The sequence below is a fragment of the Octopus sinensis genome, linkage group LG1 (assembly GCF_006345805.1).
Source record: "Octopus sinensis linkage group LG1, ASM634580v1, whole genome shotgun sequence".
NCBI lineage: Eukaryota > Metazoa > Mollusca > Cephalopoda > Octopoda > Octopodidae > Octopus > Octopus sinensis.
Window position 1 is genome coordinate 66,684,848 of NC_042997.1, and position 16,833 is coordinate 66,701,680.

Sequence of the window (16,833 nt, forward strand, 5' to 3'; positions counted from 1 at the left end):
TTTTGCCCAGAACACAATGCACCACCTGGTCTAGGGATTGAAATCACAATCTCATGGTTCTGAGTGCAACATCCCAATCAGTAAGCCATGAATCCTCACATGTACAGGGTACATTGAATATATTATCGTCTAAATTACACAAAAATGACAATGACACTGACATCTCATTTTAACAGATATATTTACCAAAATTACTTTAAAATATCTTGAAATACTAAAGAGTAAATTTATACAATAAAATTGCCATACTATTTTCAACCACGGCCTCCAGATGACTTTGGAATCCCCTGCAACTCTTCTGGTGAATGCTGCCTTAATCCTTGCTTTCAGTTCATCTTTGGTGTTGCAAAAAGTTTTGTTGGTCTCTCGCTCAACTTCACCTCACGCATAATAATCAAGGGGTTTACAGTCTGGGAAGTTAGGTGGCCAGATGTTAGGGTTGGTGTGGTCACAGAAATTGTCTGACCGCCATAGCTGGGTTCTCCTGCTTGTGTGGCATGGCGTAGAGTCCTGTTGCTAGACATAGGGTCTTCCAGCAGCCACCCTCTTAAGCCAGGGCAACACTACCTCCTCCAGGCACTTGAAATAGGCCTCCATGTTCAGTCTGAGGCTGTGTGAGAAGATGAATGGAAGCATAATGTCACCATCACTAGTGATCACTCCAAACACAATGATGTTGACTGGATGCTTGATTTTTATAGTACATGCACTATCCTCAGATTGGCACCCAAACACTCTGAAATGTTCATATTGGAGCATCTGATGTGACTGCCAAGCAGTAGAGCATGTCGTTTCCAAAGTTCTGGCAGAGTGAATTGTGTTATGGTGTTGTTTTTCCACAGACAGTGATCAACTGACCCTACTATACTGTGTAGACAACAAAATCAAAAGCAATGCGCATGTGCAAAATTAAAAGTATAAAATAGTGATAAGTTACCCATCACACCCTGCATATATATATATTGGGTCACCCCATATATAATGCAGTATTTTTATACTCCTTTTATTTTTCAAAATTAAGATAAAGTTCTTTTTTAATCTATAATATACTCTCCATTTTCTACAATGCTCTTCCATCTAACAGGTAAACTTGCAAGGCCCCTCTTCCAAAATTCACTTGTCTGTGATGAAAAATATTCCTCCAGTACTTTTCTGACCTCATCTACAGAATTCATATTTTTTCAATTCAAATGATTTTGAAGACTGTGGAATAAATGATAATCAGATGGGGCAATGTCGAACTGCTCCAACTTTTGGAATGTCATTCTCATTGTATGTGGCTGAGCATTATCCTGATGGAAGAACACCTTCTGTCTTGAAACCAAAGATGGTTGTTTTTCTTCTAACACCAACTTAACCTGTTTAAGCTGCTCACAGTAGATCTCATTTGTTAGTGTTTGCTTTGGATTTAAAAGTTCAAAGTGAACTAAACCTTTCATATCCCACCTAACAGAAAACAACACCTTATGTGGGTGAAGACCTTCTCTAGCCTGAGGTATCGGTGTTCCTCCTTTCCCTACCCACTGTCTTCAGTGCTTGACATTTTTATAGAGGACCCATTTCTCATCACAAGTCACTATTCAGTCCAAAAAAGGTTCATTTGTGAGACGTGACAGCAAAGAAGAGCACACATTCACTCTCTGCATGCAATTAGACTCAGAAAGTTTATGAGGAACCCATCGACTCAATTTGCTGACTTTTCCGATGGCACGCAAGCATCAATGAATCCAAGCTTCCCTGTTAGTTCCTCAATAGTTACAATGGGATTTTGTTCCACCAGGGTTTGCAGGATGTCCTTGTGCTCTATAGATCTTCCAGGACAAGGCTCATCTTCTAGGCTGTTGTTTCCAGCTCAGAATTTCTGGAACCACCATTGACACTGGCTTATGTTTATTGTCCAATCCTCATATACTGTATTAATATTCCTTGCACTTTCCATTGCACTGTTGCCTTTATTGAACTCATAAAGCAAAAAATGCCGAATATGTTCCTGTGTCACTTCCATTATAGCTTTGAAAAAATAACTGTTAAAATCAAACTGCACTCATCAAAACTTGAATAAGAACAAGGTAAAATTACTACATGCTTTCATAGCAAGTTGATGCCGGTAGTTTCCTATCCCCCTCTGACTTTTAGTTCATGCAATTGAAAAAATGGCATTATCTATGGGATGACCCTATATATATATATATATATATATATATATAATATTAATATATATATATATATATATATATATGTATGTATGTATGTATGTATGTATATGTATATATATATATGTATGTATGTATGTACATACATATGTATGTATGCATGCATATATATTATGTGGTAATGCTTTAACAAGTAGAAAAGCACTCAATCAGCCAAGAGAGTAAAGATAATCTTAAACTAAAAACCACAAATCTTGCAATAATAGCTACCCATGGTTTCCTTGTTGAAATGATAATTCATTCCACCATTTATCAAGCTGAAAACAAGACCATTTGTCAATTGCCTTTTGAGCAGATGACGTTATCTTCCTAAGTCACATAGACTCATAAGGCCAGTTTCTTGGTTTCTGAAGCATATATATTCCCCATTGGATGGGATGCTGCTCCATCACAGAAATACTCATTTTTGCCAGCTAAGTGAACTGGAGCACTGTGAAATAAAGTGTTATGCCGAAGAACATAACACATTACTCAATTCAGGAATCAAAACACCAAGCTACATGCCTCCATGCTTCCACTATGTGTATGTATATAAATATATATAGGTGTCATGTAAAAAGCACCCAGTAAATATGCATTGTAAAGTGGTTGTCATTAGGCAGGGCATCCAGTTGTAGAAACCATGCCATAGCAGATAATAGAGTTTCGTGTAGTCCTCTGGCTTATCAGCTCCTGTTAAACTGTCCAACCCGTACCACCATGAAAGATGGATGTTAAATGATGAAAAGAACAGTATGTACATATATATGTATACGTGTATGTGTGTATTACTATTGATAACAAAGATGGTAGTAGCAGCAGCAGTGACAACAATAATAACAGCAATTATAAGAAGGGAGAAGAAATACAAGTAACTTACAAAGCAGTATCAAAGAGTTCCTGAAGTAGTTATGTTTAATAAAGAAATAACTTATTTACAGAAGTTTTAACATCAACTCCTTCAAAGTAGTCACCTTGTGCAGCAATACACTGGTTCTAGTGTTCTTGCCACTTCTGAAATCCGGCCTGGAAGTTGTTTTCCGTAAGTGAGTCAAGGACCTCCTGTGATTCGCTCTTGATTTCAACAATGGTGTTAAAACAGTAGCCTTTGAGCAGCATTTTCATCTTGGGGAAGAGATGGAAGTCTGCAAGTGCCAAATCTGGCGAATAAGGCAGGTGTGGAATTGATAGCATGCTGTTTTTGGCAAGAAATTCATGAGTGAGGAGAGCTCAGTGACAGGGTGCAATCTAGACATTTGGATTGCCTGTACTCACCGATACAACAGACCAGTAGTGTTGTCAATTGTCCTCTGGTGATCATTACGCACAAGTTGATTTTCTTCACATTTCCAGGGGTGATACTTGTGGCAGGTCTTCCAGATCACTCATCATCTTCCAAGGATGTTTCTTCTGCTTTTGAAGCACTTGTCCCACTTGAAATATTGTGCCTCATTGCCGTAATCTTGCTGAAGCATGCTCAATGTCTCTGTAGCAGACTTCCCAAGTTCAACACAAAATTTCAAGTTGTCTCTTTGTCCCAACTTCCTGTCCATGATAAACATTGCAGACTACAGCATACACGTGATCACAAAAACACAAATTTCACAGCTTGAGAAGTAAACACAGCAATATCACCTGCCACACTGCCTCATGAAGGTCATTGCCAGCTCTCATTGCACACACAACTGTGTGCTGCCACCTGCTGGTGCACTACAGAGCTAGTCTGGGAACTTTTTGATACATGAATGGCAATGAAAAATAAAGAAAAAGAGAGAGAAAAACAGAAAATCTGTGCATGTGTGTGTGTGTGTGTGTGTGTGAGAGAGAGAGAGAGAGAGAGAGAGAGACAGAGAAAGGCAATCCAAAACAGATCTGGTGAGAAATTGTTCAAATGAAACATAAGAATATTCGGTTACACAGATGGATCTATAAGGGATCACAAATCATGAAGAGATACTGCATTACACAACTATGTAATGGAGAAATAAAAAGAGAAACAAAATGTTATGATGATGATGATGATGACGACGATGACGACGACATTGTAACTGAAAAAACAGTTGGTTCAACTTTGGTTGTATTTGATACTTCATGACTGTAAAACCACAATAAGCATGAAGAAAAAAAAACAGACCATGAAGAAAAAAAAAAAACAAGAGTTAAATCATTATATATTTCAAATTTATGTGACATTAAGGTATAGGATTACAAATGATATGGTTATAAGTTGAAGATCTTACTAGTAAAAAAAAACTTATAGCAATTTGCTCTAGTTTTACCAGCCTAACAAAATCAAATTTCTTACTTCTACTCACAAATATTAAAAAAAAAAAATTAAAATGCAACAAGAACAACAAAACCTATGCCATGGAAAGTTCAAGTAAAACAGTAACTTAAAATATCACGAGATAACAACTTGTATTTATGAAAGCAAAGATTTAAGTACAAAGTTAAATGACTATAGTTCAAAATAGTTGTATAAAAAAAAAAATCAGGCTTTTACTAACTGGTGCATACAAAAATAATTAAATAAATTACTTATCTCAGTCACATGAGATAAAGTAAAGAAAAAAATAGAAAGTATGAAATAAAAAGCAAACATCTGAATCCACCTCCACTTATTATTTATTTTTTTAATATAACCAGGAAACAGGAAAGGCAACTAGTAATGAATATGGAGGAGGAGAGTTGAGTAAAATTGTGCCAAGCAATACACATGAAAGGAATAAGAGGAAGACACGAGCAGAGGTGAGTGGTGGTGAGGGGTGAAAGCTGATCTGAAAGGCTGAACCTTACAAAGGAAACGATAGTGGACACCAACAAATGGTGAGACACTGTGCTAAAGATCTAGCCAACCCATGAAAATATCGGAAAGCAAACACAGACTGATGACAATGATGATGATATTAGTGGTAGTGGTGGTGACAATGATGATGATGTCAATTTTCACAGGTTGATGATATATGATGAAAATGCTTTGTCATCATCATCATCAACATTTAACGCCCATCTTCCATGCTGGCATAGGTTGGAAGGCTTGACAGAAACTGGCAAAGCCAGGGGCTACACCAATTTCCATAGTCTGTTACAGCTCGGCTTCCACAGCTTGATGCCCTTGCTAACACCAACCATTTTACAGAGTGTACTGGGTGCTTTTTATGTGGTGCCAGCATCAGTGCTTTTTACATAGTACCAGCACCCACACCAAAACTTTTTATATGGCACTTTGGTTTTAGGATCTCAATTCTGTTATTGTTTTTGCAAAGACACTACTGCTATAAGTAAAGCAAATCCAAGTAATAAGTTTGGCTTTCTGAGTACTTAATCTCAGATGCTATTTTCCAATAATATTTCTTATACAATGCAGCAATGATTTTTGAAGCTTTACATGTCACAGAGTCCAATATGCAGCAAAAAATCATTTAGATCAGACAACTGCTCTGAAAAACTTTATATTTTGGTACACTGCATTCTACCACAGGAAACCATGGATCATAAATATAAAGTTACTTTCTTGAGTTATATCAACTCAAAAGGGTCGATTTCTGGATTTAATGATATATATGTTCCCTGACTGGAACACAGGATTATTCATTTTGCCAGTTGAGTGGTAGGAGCTGCCTCACCTAGCTCTTACAACATTATGACTGAATGTTGAGGCAGTTACTTAACTCAAATGTGGACATAATATACCTTGATTTTGGAAAAGCTTTGGATAAAGTCGATCATGGTATATGCCACAAACTGTATGATCTCGGCATAGCTGGAAAACTTGAAGAGTGGTTACATAACTTCCTGAATGATAGAAGTCAAACAGTAGTGGACAATGGAGCCATCTCAATGAAAACACAAATAGTGAGCAGTGTTTCACAGGGCACTGTCTTGCTTGCCAGTAGAAGACACTTTCCACAAAGTGCCATGCAGTGGGACCAAACCCAGAACCATATGTGGTTGGGAAGCAAGCTTCTTACTACACGCCTATATATATATATATATATATATATATATATATATATATATATATATATTATATATATAGACCACTGGCATATTAGACGCACCCTCATTTCAGCAGGTCAAATTCAGGAAGTTTTAAGTGTATTTAAGCATATATTGTTGAAAGCAGTCTAGCAGCACATTACAAAAGCAGAAAACATTGCTGTATAAAAGCAAGCATACAAAAGGAAAGCATACAAATTACAAATTATTGTAATTTGTATCATCTTTTTAACTCTCATCAAGCACCCACGTTTTTATATCATCCTCAAGTTCTGGCCAATGTGGGGCTGGGTAACGAAGGTTATGTTTACCTTTATGTGCTCTCATCAGCTGCTCTTCTTGCTGTCGCCAGACACGTATCATTTTTTCTGTAGGTGGTGGCCCAAAAACCCTTGCTGCTGCTCTATTTCCATGCTCCTTGGCATAATCTACCACTCGTAGTTTGTAGGAGATTTTGTAGCTTGATTTTTTGCTGCCATAGCCATGAGGGTACTTGTACTGTTGTAGTGTATTTTGTTATGATCATAAACTTTGTTGTACCAAGATATCCAACCTACCTCCGTATATACACGAACTCGCAACGATCATGTGCATTCCGTAGTTTTACTCCTCACCGTCAGATGGCATCGAGTTAGGGTTCCGATCAGCTGATATTAGTAAACGTGTGTCATGGATCGCAGCCTAACAATTTACGGTAGATTGCTTTGATTTTTACGATAATTCGTATTTTAAAGTAATAATACTGGTAATAATAATAATAATAGCAATAAAATAATGATGCATGAGTACGGAAAATATCATTAAGGCGTTAGCATAGGTAGAAATACTTATCGTAAGCTAGGTTAGTGAGCATCTGGGAGAAAATTAGCCTACGGGAGGGTCTTGGCTTCGCATATTAGACGCAGGGCGATTTTTTGAGCCAAATTTTTTGGAAAAAAGTGCGTCCTATATGCCGTCAAATACGGCATATATATATATATATAGAGAGAGAGAGAGAGAGAGAGACAGACAGACAGAGAGAGGTAGGGGTGATGGGTAAATTGTTGCCATTTTATATTTTTAATTTCACATATGAGCAGTGATTGTTTTTGATTCTGTCAACTACACATTATAGTAGGGTCAGTTGGCCACTGTCTATGAGAAAAACAGCACCAAGACACATTTCACTCTGCCAGAAATTTGGAAATGATATGCTGTACTGCTTGGCATTCACACTGGAAGCTCCAATACAAACATTTCAGAGTGTTTGGGTGTCAATCTGAGGACATGTACTGATAGTGTTAAAAATCAAACATCCAGTCAAAATCATGGTGTTTGGAGTGATCAGAAGTGACAGCAACGTTATGCCTCCATTCATCTTCCCACATGGCTTCAGACAAAACAAGGATGCCTACATCTAGTGCCTGGAGGAGGTAGTGCTGATCTGGGTCAAAAGGGTGGCTGCTGGGAGACCCTATGTCTAGCAACAGGACTTTGCACTATGCTACCCAAGCAGGAGAACCCTATCATGCCTGTCAGACAATTTCTGCAACCACATCACTCTTAACATGCGGCTGTCTAACTCCCCAGACTTCAACCCTTTTGATTTTTATGTGTGGGGCGCAGTTGAACAAGAGACCAACAAAACTCCTTGTAACACCAAAGATGAACTGAAGGCAAGGATTATGGCAGCATTCACCAACTTAAAGAAAGAGACCGTCCAGAAGAGTTGCAGGAGATTCCAAAGTCATCTGGAGGCCGTGGTTGAAGCCAATGGTGATTTTATTGAATAAATTTACTCTTTAGTATTTCAAGATATTTTAAAGTAATTTTGGTAAATATAACTGTTAAAGTGAGATGTCAGTGTCATTTTCATTTTTGCATAATTTAGACGACAGTTTATTCAATGCATATATATATATATATTCCATTTCTGTAACATGTCCATACAGGACACTAATCAAACTCTTTCTTAATTTACATACTTTCAGCACTTTTTATTATTTAACACTGCATACCCAACAGACCATGTTTAATTCGAATCATTACCTTCATATTTTTTACATTATTACATTTTCTGTAGGTCTTACATTGTCTGCCATATATATATATATATATATATATATATATATATATATATATATATATATATATATACACACACACAGTGAAAAATAAACCCCTAATTGTCAACAACAGTAATCATACTTTAAATGCCTTCCAGCACAACTCCTTCAACTTAAGCTGCTATGCTATCACTACGCATACCTGCCAGGTAACAGAACTTATTGACAACTTCCAATGAGCCATGTGAATATTTCATGGTTGTTATAGTTACCTGAGTGCAGCTGGTGCACTATCATCATAAATCAATAAGCATTTCTATTAGTTTTATTTTGTTTTACTTGTACATGTGCTGTTTACTTTATTTTGGTTATTTTGGTTATTTAACATCCAGCGGAGAATAAAACTTCTGGAGAGGATGTTACCTACAACACACTCACAAATGATTAAACATCTTGTGGAATTCATGTAGAACTGAGAAAGCCTCTACATGTTGCTCAACCAACTAGAAATAGCAGTCTCATTTCTTTCAAAACATACCCATCCTACAATTTTAAAAATGCAAAGAACACATTTGATAATGTAGGCCTGGAATGTCTGTGATTAGATGTTTGCACACTCAAGGTTGACATGGGCTTAAAAAACATTTCATGCAAACAAATTCACACACCACAATTCAAGAATGATTCGAATATTTAACAAATACCTTTTTCATAAAGATAATGTCATTGATCCTAAGTCTGCTCAATCAAGGCTGACTTCAAAAATTGGTTGTTAGTCTCAGATGAATCCTGATTGAACAGATCAATAATCCAGTGTTTCAGCCACGACTAGTTTCTGTACTTCCTTGTACATTAAGAACTATATTATTTAATGATTTTTTTCTTTTTTGCTTGGCAGGCCATAATGAACCCAGATTATGTTACAATAGAAAGTTACATTACTTTTCAGGAGTGCACACAACTAATTTTATTTTAATTTAAGCTACTTGCTATTAAACTGTAACTAAGCAAATTAAAATGCATCTACAGACAACCACAAGCACAAATGTGGCTGTGTGGTCAAGAAGTTCATTTTGAAACTACATGGTTTCAGGTTCAGTCCTATCACATGCAGTACCTTGGCTAATTGTGTTCCATTACATGCCCAGTCCAACCAAAGTATTGTGAGAAGAAAATGTGAAGAACATTAAACGTGTTTGTGTGTGTGTGTGTGTGTGTGTGTGTGTGTGTGAGAGAGAGAGAGAGGAGAGAGAAAGTTGGCTATGGGTCAGTGATGAATTTAGTGTATAGGTAGGTCTCCACCAAAAGTTGGTCTTCCGTCCCCTCCTACTTACCATCGTCCTTCAGGCCCTAACAAAGTAATTTAAGACTGGAAGCCCATAAGAACTACTACTATATGCTGATGAACTTACCCTCATAACAAAATCTGTAACAGAATTAGAAAAGAAATTCTAGATGTGGAAACAGAACCTGGAATCCAAGAATCTTAAAGTAAACTTAGCAAAGACCAGGGTCCTAGTAAGTAAGAAATCAGACAGGACCCTTCCAGTAAATGGCCCAACTTGATGCGTAGGAAGGATGTGGGTAGAAATCCCATTTGGTATACCCAGTGCAAGGTATGGAAACACAAGAGATGCACTGGACTATTAGGAAGATTATCAGAGAAAGTAATGTTTGCATGTAGAAGATGTATGGAAACCATAAAAACCACAGATACAAGGGAAACTGATTTCAAAAAAAATGTCCAGGTGGCTCTCTGGAAGTTATAGATAATTTTTGTGACCTAGGTGACCTAATTAACAGTGGATAGGATTGTACAGAATCCTATAGGACTGTATTGTTAAAATAAGAATAGGATAGGGAAAGTTCAGAGAGCTTTTACTTCTGTTGGCAACCAAAATTCTCTCTCCAAGTGAAGGGAAGATTGTATGATACTTGTGTATGAACTGTGATGCTGCATGGTAGTGAGATGTGGGATTTGAATGCAGAGAACATGTAAAGGCTGGGGAAGAATGAAACTGGTATGCTTTGCTGGATGTCTGATGTCAGTGTGACAAAGCGCTGGTGTATTGAGAGAGAAGTTGGGCATAAGAAGAAATATATGCAGTGTGCAAGAGAGAGGCCCAGGAAGACATGGGATGAAGTGCTGAAGGCCGATTTCAAAGTACTGAGCCTTATGAAGATGACATAAGACCAAGATAAGTGGCGCATTGCTGTATGCAAGAAGACCTGCCCACCACAACAGAATGGAAATCTGAAAACCAAGGTTCCACATAATAAGCATTGGTGTGGGTGCTGGTGCCACATAAAAAAACACTGGTGCTGATGCCACGAAAAAAGCACTGGTGATGGGGCCACAGAACTTGGTGTGGCTCCTAATTTTACCAGTTCCTGTCAAGCCATCCAAACCATACCAGCATTGAAAGCAGACATTAAATGTTGATGATGATGATGATGGGGGAGGGGGCATAAGCATGGCCATGCAGGTAAGAAGTTTGCTTCCCAACAACACAACTTCAAGTTCAGGCCCACTGCATGGCAAATTGTCTTCTACTATAGCCTTGGACAGACAAAAACCTTGTGAATTGATTTGGTAGAGAGAAACTGAAAGTAGCCTGTTACATAATCATTTTAACATCCATTTTTCTATGCTTGCATGGGTCAGATGGAGTTTATTGAAGCAGAGTTTATATGGGCAGATGCCCTTCTTGTTGCCAACTCTCACCTGTTTCAAAGCAAAGTAATCTTTACCCAACACGCACACACACACACACACAACAGGCTTCTTTCAGTTTCCATCTACCACATTCATTCACAGGGCTTTGGTTGGCTTGAGGTTATAGAAGACATTTGCCCAAGGTACCGCACAGTGGGACTGAAACTGGAATCATGTGGTTGGGAAGTAAACTTCTTACCACACAGCCATATCTGTGCCACCATGTGTGTGTGTGGGGGGGGGGTATGAGTAGGTATATGTATGTATCTATGTGTACATCTCCTTGCTTTGACGTTGATAGTTGTAATCAAGTGCCATTGTCATGCTAGCAGTGTGCTTTGTGTCCAATCTTGAATGAAAACATGTCAGATCATTGGGAACTATTACCTTACTTGGAATCAGGTCAGGGTTAGCAACAGGAAAGGCATCCAGTTATTGGAACATTCATCTCCACAAATTCAATCTGACTCCTGTGAGCAGAGAAAAGTGGGTGTTAAAATGATGATGATATAGATCACTCTCTCACTGTATCGATTAAACTCTCAGATGTTGTTATACATCACTGATCACAATGCACTTCCAATTCTTTCTTGGTTATGCCATTCTTTTCTATCTTGGCCCAAATCATTTAACTGAATCGTTTCTCCATCATCATGGAGGATTTCCAAGTGGTCTTTCTTTGAGCCATTGGATACCGTTTGGCAACTGCACAGGTCTACATGTTGTCTGTGTAACTTGCATCATGTCTGGTCCAGCAAAATTTATGCTTTTGGTATTCTATAATCATGTTGTTCACTTTGCCCTGTTCTTGCTTGAATTTTCTCATTTCAGATATAGTCTCACAATGATATTCTTAGCATGTGTGAGTGTATATGTATGTGTGTCTTTATGTCTGTCCTACCAACACCACCACTTGACAACTGGTGTTGGTTTCTTTTCCAACCCCTTAACTTAGCAGTTCAGCATAAGACACCCTAGTACAAAAAACAACTACTGGAGTCAGTTTGGTCATCTAACCCTACAAGGTGGTGCACTAGCATGGCTGCAGGACAGTGACTGAAACAAGTATATATTTTTTTATTTACTAGCAAAATTATTTGATTTGAGATATTTTGAAATACAACCTGCTACTTTCTGAAAATTTTATGCTACTCAAAAAAATTTTTCCCTACAAATTTCTTTATAATTGTAATCTATGCCATTTGAAAGGTATTTGTATAAACTTTCATTAAAAGACACCCATTTTTCTGACAGTCATGAGGGAAAAAATTGGATCGTGTGAATTTTCTGAAAGTCCTCTCCCCACCCCCAGTTCGTTTGCACAAATTTTGGTTTTCAGATTCGTTTACAACACATTTTTTGACACCTGTTATACTTCTTTTCTATTTCGGTGGCCAGGTGTTAAACTAGATATTAATCTTTTTTTCTTTTTAAGCCACATAGAAAAATTGAGATTACGTATCTTAAATAATTTTTTAAAAAAACTTTTCTTAAAGAAACACTCAAATCCCAAAAAAAGAAACACTCAACCTCCAACCATCACCTCTGAATGTTTCACTTTTAACTCTTTTGAAATCAGGAAAGTTTTTCCAGAAATGTCATTTAACCGTTGTTTCTAGCATGTTGGTTTTTCTGGTGGTGGGCTGATATTTATAACATCTATTTCGGTAGAATTCTATGCATGTGTGAAACATCTGACAAAAGTGAAACATTCGGAGTTTTTAGCTTTTTGAAAGTGGGGAGGTGATGGGTGGGCTATGTGGGGGAAGGAGCATTGAGTGTTTCTTTAAGAAAAATTAAAATTTCTAAAAAATTCCTAGATTCATAATCTCTATATTTTTCTCTGTGGATTAAAAAAAAAATGTGAAAAAAGTTTAAAATTAAGAAATTGGGGATAGGGGGAATTAAATTTTGAAAACATGAATTTTGTGCAAAATCCAACAATGTGTCCAACTGGCAGAAACTGTTTCTGTTCCCCCGCATCTCTCTCCATGTGCACAATGTGAAATAAGGCTCCCTTACATCCTCTCTCAGTGGAGGCACATGGCCTAGTGGTTAGAGCAGTAGACTCGCAGTCAAGGGATCATGGGTTCGAATCTCAGACCAAACGATGTGTGTGTTTATGAGTGAAACACCTCAGCTCCATGCAGCTCTGGCAGAAGGTAATGGCGAATTTCTGCTGACTCTTTTGCCACAACTTTCTCTTACACTTTCCTCCTGCATCTTGCAGCTCACCTGCGATGGACCGGCGTCCCATCCAGGTGGGGAACCTATGTGCCAAGGAAACCTCTTTTTCAGTGACCAAATCATCACCTCCATCTCGAGTTCAACAGGGGCAACTCACTCAGGCCTGCTCTTGTCACACTGGTCATTGATGACATCACGAAGATGAGCATTGCACTGGACCGCAAAGTCTAGTATCTTGATGTTGTTTGTTTGGGGAACCTCCAGACTGGGTTTTTGCCATTGCAAACATGATGGTTGGGGAGCTTGGCCACTGGGGTCTCCAAGTAAACGGCTCCAAATGTGAGCTCTGGATCCTCAACCACCAGGCTTCTCAACATCAACCAACTATTGACCTTTTTGAAGAGTCCTTCCCTTTCATTGCAGTCTCTCTCCCATTGGCTTGGTGCTCTCTAGGTGCCCCAATCACTGACCTTGCCTTTAAGTCCATCTTCCAGTCAAAGGTGGCTGTCCTTGAGCAATTGCTGAAAAATATTGAAGCTATCAAACCCCATCAAGGTTTTTTCATACTTAGGAATTACTTCTTGATCCCTTAAGCTTCTATATTTGCTCAGAGACAGCTAATCTTACCGATTCCCATTGTGCCTCCAATGCTCCGACAACCTAATCTTTGAGACTCAAATGCTTAGTCAGGCTGCACTTCCCAAGTGATTTGGAGGTCTTGGTCTTCGTAAATGTTCGTCCCTCTCTCTCCCCTGCTTCTTTTCTTCCACCTATGCCTGCTCCACACTAGTGAGCAACATCCTCTCCTCTCTAACATGGACCAGTTCCAACAGGGAGTTGGATGAAGCTCTCCAACACTGGAGGGAATTAGGCTCGTCTGCTCCTGTGAAAGTGGAGGACTGTCAGAGTCAGAAAGCTTGGAACAACATAATTTCAAAGGCCATCTTCGACTCCCTCTTCATCCAGTCGGACCAGTTTTCAAGGTGCCACTTACTGTCTGCTAGCACCAAATACTCAGGTGATTGGATTGATGTCATCCCTGTGGCTAATGTCGGTGGCCTACTCAGCTTGGACGAACTTCGTGTTCCCTTTGCCTTTAGAGTGGGAGCTGACGTATGCACGGGTTTGATCTGTTTTTCTGGCAGGCTCCTCGACTCCACAGGCCTCTATGGCCTTTCTTGCCAGCTGAATGCTGGTCACTTCGCATGTCATATGGAGTTGAACCTGATACTCAAGAGGAGCTTGACCCAGGCAAACATCCCCTCCATGTTGGAACCATCTGAATTGTCCAGATGTAATGGGAAGAGACTTGACAGCCTCACCCTGTGTCCCTGGTCACAAAGCAGATGCCTTGTCTGGGATGTCACAGTTATCGACTCCTTTGCTTCTTACAATCTGGATGCTGTAGTCAGGGCAAGATCCACAGCTTCTGCAGCTGAGCAGAACCAAATCCTGAAATACGACGATCTGTCAGCCAACTACATTTTCCATCCTGTGGCATTCAAGACGTTTGGTGGGGTCATATCACTGACTGCGAGATTCCTGTCTTCACTAGCAACTCATCTTGCAGAGGTAACTGGTGAGGCTCATGAGGGTGCTTAGCTGTTCCAGCGTATCAGCCTTGCCATCACCTGCAGCAACGCTGTGAGCATGCTGGCGTCTCAATAGCCATTAGAAAGGTTGCCCAGCGCCCCCAACTTTTCAACCTAAGGTGGTGAATTTCGTTTTTTTTTTTTTCATTTTTTCTCTTTTTTTCTTTTTAATTTTTTCCATTGTGCTCTCTATTTTGTCCAGTTCTCTAGTTTGATTTTGTAAAACGGTAAACACTGTGAAGGCAATAAAAAATTCCCTATCCTCCTGAATCAAAAACAGAAATCCGAAAAAATTTTTAGAAAAACAAAAACACCAGAAATGGGTGTTGTACACGCTCTTTACCTTTGCCCATTAACACCTCCCCGCCGGCACAGAACTTTTTTAAAATGTCGAATGTCTCTCCAATAAGCCTCGCATATAATTTCTTAGACCTTCCCCCTTACTGGTATGATATTGAGATAAACCGAGGGTAACTTTCTGGTGTCAGTAAAAGTTTCGTACAAGAGTGTGTTGATCTCCAGTTGGTGCTGAAGTTCTCCTTAACAGCCAATACTATTCTGGTTATATTAATCTGAAGACAGACTAAAAAAATACCTCACTTAAATTATTAAACTACTGTTTTCCTAAAAGTACATATATGTGCTTGGAAGAAGGAAAGGCTGGGTGCAGCTTTCTTGTTCCTTTTCTATTTACCGCTCTCTTTCGTATACGTTGTCTTTCTGATTTTGTTTTTTATTATTTCTAACAAGGACGAACTAAATAAGTGAATAAGCGCCAAAGTAAATATCTTAGGACATTAATTTCTTCTCTCACTTTTCAGGTTCAGATTTCAGCTAGGTCTACTCCTTCAATCATTCTTTCGCAATCGTAACCTAGACTTAACAGAAAAGTGACTTTTCAGAAATACAGAAATAAAGTGAATAAGCAAACATTAATATTCATATAAATATATAATTAATTATTCGTTACATTAATCAGTTGTCTAGTTGATTTTGTTATTAAAGGAAGTAAACATTATAATTACAATACACGCACATACAAACACGGATGTACATACAAATATACATACAAGTGGAGAGGTGTATGTGCATGCACGTGGAATAATAAAATGGTACGAACCTGGCTAAAAACGGGAACAATTGAAAGCGACAATAGCAAAGACGTTAGGATTATTGCAGTCATTTCGGAGGAATATCGAATATCATCAAAAATTTACAAAGGGACGTAAGTGTTGTAGTTTGGGAAAGCACATAGCAGACTGCAAAACATTCAAATCTGGTAGCAGTCGGGCTAATATAGTTATTTGCTGTTTTTCACTTATTCAGAATGAACTGGTTTATGCTCTTATCAATAAATTTTGAGGCAGATAAACAAATATGAGAAAAGTAAACAGAAAACAACTGATGACGGAATAATCATGTGTTTGACATTCCTGCCCTCTCTCTTCCTTCTTCTATGCGTGCGTGTATATGTGTGTGTATGCATGCATGCATTCATGTATGTATGTCTATCTATCTAGCTAGCTAGCGTGTATAGTAAAAAAAAAGGAAAAAAAGGTCATTTGCCTGAACATTTGTTAATCAGGTGGGTCCCAAGATCGTCTATATGCCTGCAGGCATTTGGGAACATTTGATTATTATATTGTTTATGTAAGGTGGCGAGCTAGCAGAACTATTAGCATAGCAGCATTTCGTTCGTCTTTACACTCTGAGTTCAAATTCCACCGAGGACCACTTTGCCGTTCATCCTTTCCAGATTCGATAAAATTAGTAGCAGTTGAGCACTGGATCGATGTAATCAACTTACCCCATCCCCGAAATTGCTGGCCTTGTATCAAATATATCTGCACATCGAAGTTGAATATCTTATTTTGTAAGTCTGGTACTTAATCTATCGGTTCTTTTTGTCGAACCGCTAGTAACGTAAACAAACCAACAACAACTGTCAAACGGTGGTAGAAGGAACACATTCACGTACATATGTTGAAATATATACTAGTGGATCCCATTGGAAATTTCACAGAAAGAAAAAGATTAAGAGAAGCTATTTAAGAAAGTCACAATAATATGATTAAAAAATTTTCTTCCCTCTTTCTCTCTAC

The 16,833-nt window shown here is 38.4% G+C and overlaps 1 protein-coding gene across 1 annotated transcript in view; it reads right to left on the reverse strand.

Annotated features, from left to right (window-relative positions):
- Window positions 1-16,115, reverse strand: part of LOC115211652 (beta-galactosidase) — a 103,633-nt gene extending 87,518 nt beyond the window's left edge. Inside the window, exon 1 of the mRNA XM_029780290.2 lies at window positions 15,852-16,115. Coding sequence (XP_029636150.1) covers window positions 15,852-15,914 — 63 coding nt within the window. The 5' untranslated portion in view covers window positions 15,915-16,115. The remainder of the gene's footprint in view (window positions 1-15,851) is intronic.
- Between the last annotated feature and the right edge of the window lie 718 nt (window positions 16,116-16,833).